The sequence below is a fragment of the Elaeis guineensis genome, chromosome 13, assembly GCF_000442705.2.
Source record: "Elaeis guineensis isolate ETL-2024a chromosome 13, EG11, whole genome shotgun sequence".
Classification (NCBI taxonomy): domain Eukaryota; kingdom Viridiplantae; phylum Streptophyta; class Magnoliopsida; order Arecales; family Arecaceae; genus Elaeis; species Elaeis guineensis.
Window position 1 is genome coordinate 71,350,940 of NC_026005.2, and position 9,568 is coordinate 71,360,507.

Here is a 9,568-nt window from a genome sequence, read left to right on the forward strand (position 1 = left end):
GATTTAACAATTTGTACAGTATAGTTTGCAGAAATTTCAGAAAAGGCAAAATAAGCAGGGCAAACGGCAAAGAGTACGGAGACGGAGGGATTGAGACGGAAGGACAAACACAGAGGTTCGAAGCAGTCGAAGTAGCAGGAGCCACAAAGAGGCGAACAAGGTTGGACTCAAATCCCCAGTCCTGAGGTTGCCAATTTGCTACCCTCGTAGCTAACCTATCCCAACCATGGAACCATTTTCCTCATTTTCCATAATACCCCCTTCCCTTATCTTCCCTAAATTACATAAATGCCCCTACGCCTTCGCTCCCGGGGCGCTCCAGATGGAAGCCCGATCCGCCATTTCCAGTCCTACAAAACCCTAACCCTTCCTTAACGCCCTAGCCAAACGCTCACCGGAGATCCGAGATCGTCCATGGCGGCGAAGGTGGCTATCCTCGGGCGAGCCCACGCCCTCCTCCACAAAACCCTAAGCCCCACTACCCGCCTGCGCGCCGCCATCTCCAGCATCCCCTTCCTCTCCCAGGAGCCCCAGCTCCAGGAACCCCCCTCATCTTCCTCCGACACCGCCCCGCTCCCCCCGAACCCCTCCACGGGGAGCCCGTTCTACCAGGAGAACTGGCGCGTCCCGAACACCGGCCCAGGGGTCGCCCTCGGCGGCCAGTCCCTCGTCCCCCTGGGCGGCGGAGCCGCCACCCGGATGATGGCCTTCTCCCAGACCCAGGACGTCGCTAGCCTGATGGACGTCTTTGCTGACTGGATGACGTCGCAGCGGTGGTCGGACCTTAAGCAGCTGTTTGAGTTCTGGATCCGGTCGCTGGATGCCACTGGCAAGCCCAACAAGCCCGACGTCCACCTCTACAACCATTATTTGAGGGCCAATCTCATGATGGGGGCGACCGCGGGAGAGCTCTTGGATCTGGTGGCCCAAATGCAGGAGTACCAGATCGCGCCTAATACGGCCTCGTACAATTTGGTGCTCAAGGCCATGTACCAGGCTAGAGAGAGCGAGGCAGCGGAGAAGTTGGTCGACCGGTGAGATATAATAACATCGCCTACCCGACTTGATTGTCAGTAGTATTTTGGCGTTTGGTTGTTTTCTCTTGATGATTCTTAGGCGTCGCTTCTAAGGATTTCTTTTGATTTTAGCGTTGATTTGGTTGCTGTTTATGATATTTCCAGCAATGGAATTCACGTAAAGTTGAAGACTTGGCTGTTTCCGTGCATTCCCTTTCATGATATTTACACTTGACAGTAAAGAAAATTGGGAAAAATGACTTTTTAACTTCGTGTCTCCCTTTCTTTTGTAATGCTTCATGGTCTTGCGGGATTAGTCGATTGCTTTAGTTGGCGTTGCTAGCAGGCCAGCTTATTTGGATTGAGTTTCTCTTGAATTTTTGACCACTTGTTTCAGTTTATGTTGTTCGCCAATTACTATTCAAGCAATCTCTTACCATCTACAGGGAACGAGCTAGGAGCTGATGGTCAACTTATTATATTCTAGAAGAGTTTTTGTATGACTTCTGATATTATAATTGATTGTCGGCTTCAAGCTTTTTTAAGATTAAAGATTTTGTATAACCTCTAAGTGGGATACTTAGTTGCAATATGTCTTGAATATTTAATACACACACGCACACACAGATATATATATATATATATATATATATATATATATATATAGAGAGAGAGAGAGAGAGAGAGAGAGAGAGAGAGAGAGAGAGAGATGCTATTGATGCCCAGGTGAATCAGGAAATCAGTTTTCTCACCTTCAAAATTAGTGATAGGCCATTCAAATGAAGATCCAAACCATTGAACATGATCTATATTATGAAAAAAATGTAAAAGCTAAAACTCGTGTTTTGATGGCCTCTAACCTAATCATCAAGTATGTGTCAAAATGGATGATTTTAATAGCATGATACTATGTTTTACTATGATCTAATCATCAAAACATGGTGGATATAAATCTATCCATCCTTTATAGATCATGATCCTTAAAGGAGATTTTTAATCAATTATCATATATTTTACTACATTAGTGCAATTGATACCATTTATTTTTTGTACTAGTGTAACACAAAGGTTAGAGACAACCAAAAGATCCAAAATTTGTTTTCTAGGCCTTTTTTTATATTGTAGATTATGTTCAATGGTTGAGATATTAAATTGGATGACTTATGATGGATTTTGAAGGTGAGAGGACTGATTTCCCAATTCACCTGAGCTCATAATAGCATATATTTATATAATGCACATACATACAAACATACACTCATTATGTAAACATTGCTATTTAGCTTGGAATGCTTTAGGGTATAAAACTTAATGCTATATGAAGTTGAGATCTGAAACTCAAGTCAGCTTGTTCCTATTACATTCTGGATGCCACCAAATGAAGTTCTCTCTTATACATGATGGCTGTTGGGCTTAGGAAGTTATGTGTCTAGTGTTGATATAATTATTTGTGATGTGGAATGCATTTACTCATTATGCATCAATTGATAATAATTATTATGAAATAGTAAAAGATAAGAAAATTTTAGAAAAAATTGAGAATAGGAAAAAGGTGAAATAAGTATGATGGTGATCAATAAAAGTAGTGATGGGTGGAAAATGTTTGACTGAACATGTAATTTGACGTTCATGAGGGATCTATGCATCTGAGAGTTATGTCAGATGCAGTTGGAATCACAAGGGTGTTATGATGTTGTCATGCAATTAGTTTATCACGATGGAATATGTAAGTGTTTTTTTATGCTTCTCTGTATTTAGATGTAGCTGCTAGGTGTATTTGAGTGATGACTTTAGGCTTTATGGCCCCATAACTTGAATTAGTGCAATTTGTGCTGTCAAATTCTTTTGAGAGTAGTAAGTAATAACCAATAATAACCATATATTATCCTGGTTAATCTTTTTGTTAAAGTTGGCAGATTAAACAAATGCATTCTTTTAAATTGTTGTTTGACAACTCTCATTCGTCGGGGCACTGACACTGGTTCTTCAAAATATAAACTCTCCCAATGTGGTTCTTCAAAAAACTTAAAATTATAAATCGAGAAATGTATTCTTTACAAGATATTGAGATGGGATATTAAAAGTTCACACAATTCAAGTAGAGGACTTATAGAGGTGGGGTGTCATAAAACTCATCCTTCAGATGGATCATCTGGAATTCATTCAATAATAATGCAATTAGTTAAGAGCTGTTTTTTTGGAGGGATGATCAATAGAACATTTTGAAGGCCATGGAAGCTTTAGATCCTCATGGAACTCTAAAACATTTGAGTGCGAGAGAGTACTCCAGTGATTCTTATGAGAAAATAGAGGTACCATGTGATATTTTGCTACTTTACATATTGGACATTGTACTCAGATGAGTAGATAAAACTGGTTGAGAGCTTCATATTAGATTTAACATGTAGAAAATAATACTGCATCTTAGAATTTTTACAATAATTTCCAACCTGATGATGTCTATCAAATATCAATCATCATCTGCTTTAGATCCTGAATAATATAATACTTTGAAAGAAAATACAGTGTTATATTAAAACATTGTTGCTTACTGACTGATATAAAATAAGTCAACAACTTATAGATACAATTCATCAAAATAGATAACAATCCCTGCATGGGGACTAATTTGTGAATGATGACCTAGGCAAAGTCACTGTGTGCAGGTTTGGGCCATGATGCTTAATATTTACTGGGGTAGTATGAATCATAACTGGATGAAAGGTCGACTTTAATTAATGACTGGTGAGGATTTATCTGTATAAAGAAAAGGCATATCCAGATCCTATCAAAGTTGTTGTGGGAGAATTAATAGGACTTAGCAACCACAACAAGGAAGGTAATTCTTATTCAGTGGAACAAATTTTTGTATCAAGTAGAAGCACTTACAATTTATTAACTCTCTCTTTTCTCTTTTTTATTTGGGTTAGCATGTGCATTTTACCTTTGCAAATGATTGTTTATTGTTTGACTTCAGGATGCTGCAGACAGGCACTTTGCCAGACGATGAATCATATAATTTGGTGATAGGCCTTCTGATTTTAATGAATCAAGTGGATTCTGCCCTAAAATATTTGGATTTGACCCTGAAATCTGGCTACATGTTGTCATTGAGTGTTTTCTCAGATTGTGTACGGACCTGTGTTAATGCTGGGAGATTGGACATGTTGTCATCCATCATAGAGAAATGCAAGGTATCAGCCAATTTTATTTATTTAGTTTTAACCTTAAAAGCCTGATTGATGAAATGTTCCAGAACCTTTTGATGGGGCTGCTCTTCTGTTTCACTGGATTTATGACTCGCACCACCAGATTAGTGGTTATCAATTTAACTCCCAATCTGTCATCAGTTTCATTATTTTTAGTTGCTTGTTTTGTTGATCTTGCAGACAACGGACCAAAACAAAGCCTTGTGCCCTAGCTGGAATTTATGCATCTACATTGCAGAGGTTGCTTTGCAAGCAGATCATAGCAAATTGGTTTGCTTCTCCTTGGAGTTTTTTGCTCGATGGATTGCTCGTGGTGAGAATGCTAGGCCACCAGTTCTTCTTTCTGTGGATGAAGGGTTACTTGTGTCAGCACTGGGTACTGCTGGTAGAACATATGACACTACCCTTTTAGATGCTGCTTGGTCAATCTTGCGGCGTTCTTTGCGTCAAAAAAGAGCTCCAAATCCAGAGTCTTATCTTGCCAGGATATTTGCACATGCATCATTGGGAAATCTACAACGTGCTTTTAGTGCCCTCAATGAATTTGAAAATGTATATGGGAATTCTGGGGAAGTTGATCAGGAGCTTTTCTCCCCTTTTACCTCTCTATATCCACTGGTTGTTGCTTGCTGCAAAAATGGCTTCTCAACATTGGACTCGGTATGGTTGCACTATAAGTTAAAATTCTGTGTTGTGCTATCACAACTTGAGACTATTCTAAACAAAAAAAAGGAATAGTCTTGTATAGTTTTGTTGGCAGGCAATGTTTAATTTTATCACCACTCTATTTGCATTTATTCACTTGCAAATGTATTTAATACGATAATAGAGTCAGAGCACAAGTAAATTAGATCCATATATTTGATTTCAAAACTGTGTCCATTTTTTTCATTTTGTCTTCATCATTTTCCACCGAGTTGTGAGCCATATGATACAACAAGACCCCAGAGGAAATCAAGGATGATTTTCGTGTTCTTTATTGCAATAGAGAGACCTCACTGACATTAAAGATACTCTGGTCACATATTTCTCCTTGGAATTTGTTGATTTTCAAGTTTTAGGCCTGTTTATGCATTTTAATTGCTACCTATAAAAACAAGTTTCAGATTAAATTCTAGTGAATTTTTTGAGAAACAATGAATTATTCAGATTGTTAAGGAATTGTTTTTCCCTTTTATTATGATGTTTCTAATCTTTCTCACTCTACAATTTTTTCAGTCTAGAATATTTCTCCATTTTCACTTTGGTGCCTAATCTGAGTTTAACCTGATCTGAGACTGTTATTGATCACCATGTCTATATGCATTGACCGTTCCTGGAACCATTGCTGTTAAATGGTCGATTTATTATTTTATATTTTATCAATAAATTACATCATATTAATTCTTTATATCATGTAATTTGGAGGTTGCTTTTAGGTAGCTTCATGAATGAGTTTCTTTGTTAACTTTATTTGTTGGAAAAAATTTCAGGTGTATATTCAATTGGAGAACTTATTTCTCCTTGTAAATTATTGATTTTCAAGTTTTAGGCCTGTTTACGCATTTTAATTGCTATCTATAAAAACAAGTTTCAGATTGAATTCTTGTGAATTTTTTGAGAAACAATGAATTATTCAGATTGTTTACGAATTGTTTTTCCCTTTTATTATGATGTTTCTAATCTTTATCGCTCTACAATTTTTTCAGTCTAGAATAGTTCTCCATTTTCACTTTGGTGCCTAATCTAAGTTTAACCTGATCTGAGACTGTTATTGATCACCATGTCTATGCATTGACCATTCCTGGAACCATTGCTGTTAAATGGTCGATTTATTATTTTATATTTTATCAATAAATTACATCATATTAACTCTTTATATCATGTAATTTGGAGGTTGCTTTTAGGTAGCTTCATGAACGAGTTTCTTTGTTAACTTTATTTGTTGGAAAAAATTTCAGGTGTATATTCAATTGGAGAACTTGAGCCGTGCAGATCCTCCTTACAAGTCTGTTGCTGCTCTTAATTGTGTGGTATTAGGTTGTGCAAACATATGGGATCTGGACCGGGCCTATGAGACTTTTGAGGCCATCACTGGGAAGATAGGATTGGCACCTGATATACATTCTTATAATGCTTTAATGTGTGCATTTGGAAAACTCAAGAAGGTTAGCACGACATTTAGTTGCTTTAGGTGCCATATCCTGTTAGTGAAAAGAGAAGGCTCTTCTTTGTATCTTAGTTTTTTCAATTGTTGAACTGTTACCTTTGAAAATTACGAGAATATTTTCTGTGGCAGACAGCTGAGGCTTCTAAAGTGTTTGAGCATTTGGTGAGCTTAGGTGTGAAACCAAATGCAACAACATATTCATTACTTGTTGATTCGCATATTATAAATCGGGACCCAAAAGCTGCTCTTGCTGTAGTTGATGAGATGGTACAGTCTCACTCTGTGTGCCCTGTTAGCTTGTGATATATTCTATTTACACTTTCCACAAATCAACTAATGTTTTGGGATGGTTGCTTATTGGACAGGTTGAGGCAGGGTTCACACCTTCGAAAGAGATGTTAAAGAAGGTGCGAAGACGCTGCTCTCGAGAATTGGATTTTGATAGTGATGAGCAGGTAGGGTCTCTGGCTCAAAAGTTCAAGATCCGGATGGGCGGTGAATTTCGTAGAGAGATGCTCTTCAACCTAGAGTACAGTGCTGACTACTAGAAAGGTAAATCTCTCCTCGTAGCACTTCTGAGCTCATGAATCTATTTGAATAACCACAATCTCCCCCCTTCCTCTTCTTTTATTTTCCCTCTCTTTGGTCCAGTAGCTACAAATGCTAACCACATCATAAATCTTGGGAGACCAGGATCATGGTTGACAATACAACACCTAGCCATCTAGACCTAGGCCACCAACTGTAACTCAAACAAGCTGTTACCCAACAGTTCCATTTTCATCCCAACTGAACCTGATTATTGCATTGCATTTTATATTGGATGCTCCCTTCCACGTCAGAAAGCCAATAAGGGCAAGGTGAACGATCATCATTTGACACTTCATGTCGATTGTGGTATTTGTTTTCAGCTAGCCAGTTTTCTTGCTACGTTGCTGTAACTGCTGCATGGTTTTTGAATTCCTTTAAATATCAGATCTTCAATCAAATTGCAAAATTATAATGTGGTTATTTTTTAAAAAATATTTGGCAGGGTGCTCAATCTGTTCAGCAGTTGCTGGGGAAATGTGACCATCCCAGTTTGTACATTACTTATTTGTATTCAATTTTGACCAATATCAAAGGAGAGGTGGAATCATGAACAACTTTTATCAGTTGGTTTCCCTTTAATTGTTTTCCTGCCCCTCTGAAGCTGTGGTGAACTTTTATTTAGTAATTTATCTGGGTCATTTGCATGAAACCAGGCGCTAGGATTTCGGAATAAATATTGATGTTTTCAAGATCAAAAGGCATCATTTGTTGAACAATTCCAACTTGCTCCGCTTGTTCATATTCATATGCTTTGCGGTTGTCCATCTCTCAAATATTTCCTACATTGTGTATTACTGCATGGCGCATGCACAAAGATTATGGACCATGTGTGAAACTATATAATCCTTCAAAATTGTATGGTCGCTCTATAATTTCTTGCTTTATTCAAGGAATGTATTTGATACAATATTGAAGCTGGTAGTGTCCTGATTAAACTGTATTGAGCATCTTAGCCTAATTCAATGCAAGCAACCGGTCAAGAAATCTGATACAGCTGCTGATCCATCCGGTAGCTAACTGAACCCACCATGTAAAGTGCCAATCTGATTTGCCACCAGGTTCATCATCTAATCGGAGGCTTTGAAATTCTGTTATATGGTTGCGTTTCTCAAACAGATCTGTTGAGGGCCCTCGTCGCATGAAGCAACAATTATTTGGTGATAATCCTTGTATATGAGGTTTTAAATTCTGACCTTGTGGAATATAAGTTTCTTTTCCTCTCTCTCTCTCTTTCTCTCTCTCTGCCCTTTCTTTTTTATATATTTTTCTTCTTCGTCTTTCTTTCATTTTTTTTCTTCTTTTCTTTGTTTTCTTTCTGCTTTTTTTTTTTTTTAATTCTTCTTTTTTTCTGCTTTCATGTTTTCTCCTGTGTGAATGAATTTTACAGTCTCGTTTCTGTTCTTTTATTATTGCTATCATTATTTTCACCGGCATGAGATAGGGTGGTCGGATGCTGTAAGCTAGCGCGAACCCCTCACCCCGGCTTCTTTTCCCAGGCTCCGTCGCTAAATCTCAACCAACGTTTGGGCATGAGTTGTGTGGTCACTCCCCAAACATGCCAAATTTCTTCATATGGTGTCTTGCAACCATTTCATTTATGTACAAATTTTTAAGCAAGACAAAGCCAATTAACGCTTTGAAGCGGAGCAGAGCGACATGGCCAGAATAACAAATGGACGAGAACTTTCGATGATGTTTAGGATAATTTAACCAGAACCATCCAAGGAGAACTGCTGATATAAGGTTTAAATTATCGTTGCTTATTCTATTGGTAGCATCTAAAAAGCCATAGTTAATGGCAATTCGATGAAATTTCATCTAAACACTCTATATGCAAAAAATTTTGAACTATTTGAAAGTTCTTAATGTCATTTCGAACTTCAATTTACTACAATTTGATTGTCAAACTCGTAAAGTCATTCAATTCAAATTTTAGCTATAAATTTTATTTAATTACTATGATAGAATTATCAGGCGATGTCATCTTTTACATCATCCCCTTCTATTGTATCATATAAGTAGATCATGTGACATTAGGTGACAAGAGATGGAATTCAACATCAAGATCTAAATGAAATAAATTTTAAAATTGGTTAACTTGATTATAAAGTTCAGTTGAAAATTGAAAACTCACAAATAATTTAAAATCTTTTACATGGTTAATCTTAAAATCAATTGATAATATAAATTAATTAGATTATGATATCCCAATCAGATCAATGACATATCATAAAATTTACAGTATTATCTTTTAAGCTTTAATCAATCCATTCATTGCTTTTCTCCCCCTATCCCTGATGGCTTCTATTCAAATTTTAGATATGGATTTTATTTAATTGCCATAACAAAATTGTCAAGCGATGTCATCTTTTACATCATCTCTTTCTATCACATAAATAGGTCATATGACATTAGGTGACAACAGATGGAATTCAATATCAAGATCTAAATGAAATAAATTTTAAAGTTGGTTGACTTGATTATAAAGTTCGGATAAAAATTGAAAACTCTCAAATAGTTCAAAATTTTTTTCATGATTAATCTTAAAATCAATTAATAAATAACATCAATTAGATTGTGATATCACCATCATATCGATGACA

At 37.0% G+C, this 9,568-nt stretch overlaps 1 protein-coding gene across 1 annotated transcript; it reads left to right on the top strand.

Moving 5' to 3' along the window:
- Positions 1-246: 246 nt before the first annotated feature.
- Positions 247-7,905, top strand: LOC105055974 (pentatricopeptide repeat-containing protein At1g26460, mitochondrial). Its single transcript, XM_010938017.4, has 7 exons — positions 247-1,034; positions 3,994-4,210; positions 4,406-4,885; positions 6,166-6,372; positions 6,504-6,641; positions 6,740-6,926; positions 7,406-7,905. Exons 1-6 carry the CDS (start codon positions 415-417, stop codon positions 6,920-6,922), a joined length of 1,845 nt encoding a protein of 614 aa, XP_010936319.1. The 5' UTR covers positions 247-414; the 3' UTR covers positions 6,923-6,926; positions 7,406-7,905.
- Positions 7,906-9,568: the final 1,663 nt, after the last annotated feature.

What these genes read in the sequence shown, in the direction of transcription:
- LOC105055974 (XM_010938017.4), top strand. Translation starts at nt 415, where the DNA reads ATGGCGGCGAAGGTGGCTATCCTCGGGCGAGCCCACGCCCTCCTCCAC. An exon ending in CCATCATAGAGAAATGCAAG is followed by an intron (nt 4,211 to 4,405) that starts GTATCAGCCAAT and finishes TTGATCTTGCAG; the next exon opens with ACAACGGACCAAAACAAAGC. An exon ending in TTGCTGTAGTTGATGAGATG is followed by an intron (nt 6,642 to 6,739) that starts GTACAGTCTCAC and finishes CTTATTGGACAG; the next exon opens with GTTGAGGCAGGGTTCACACC.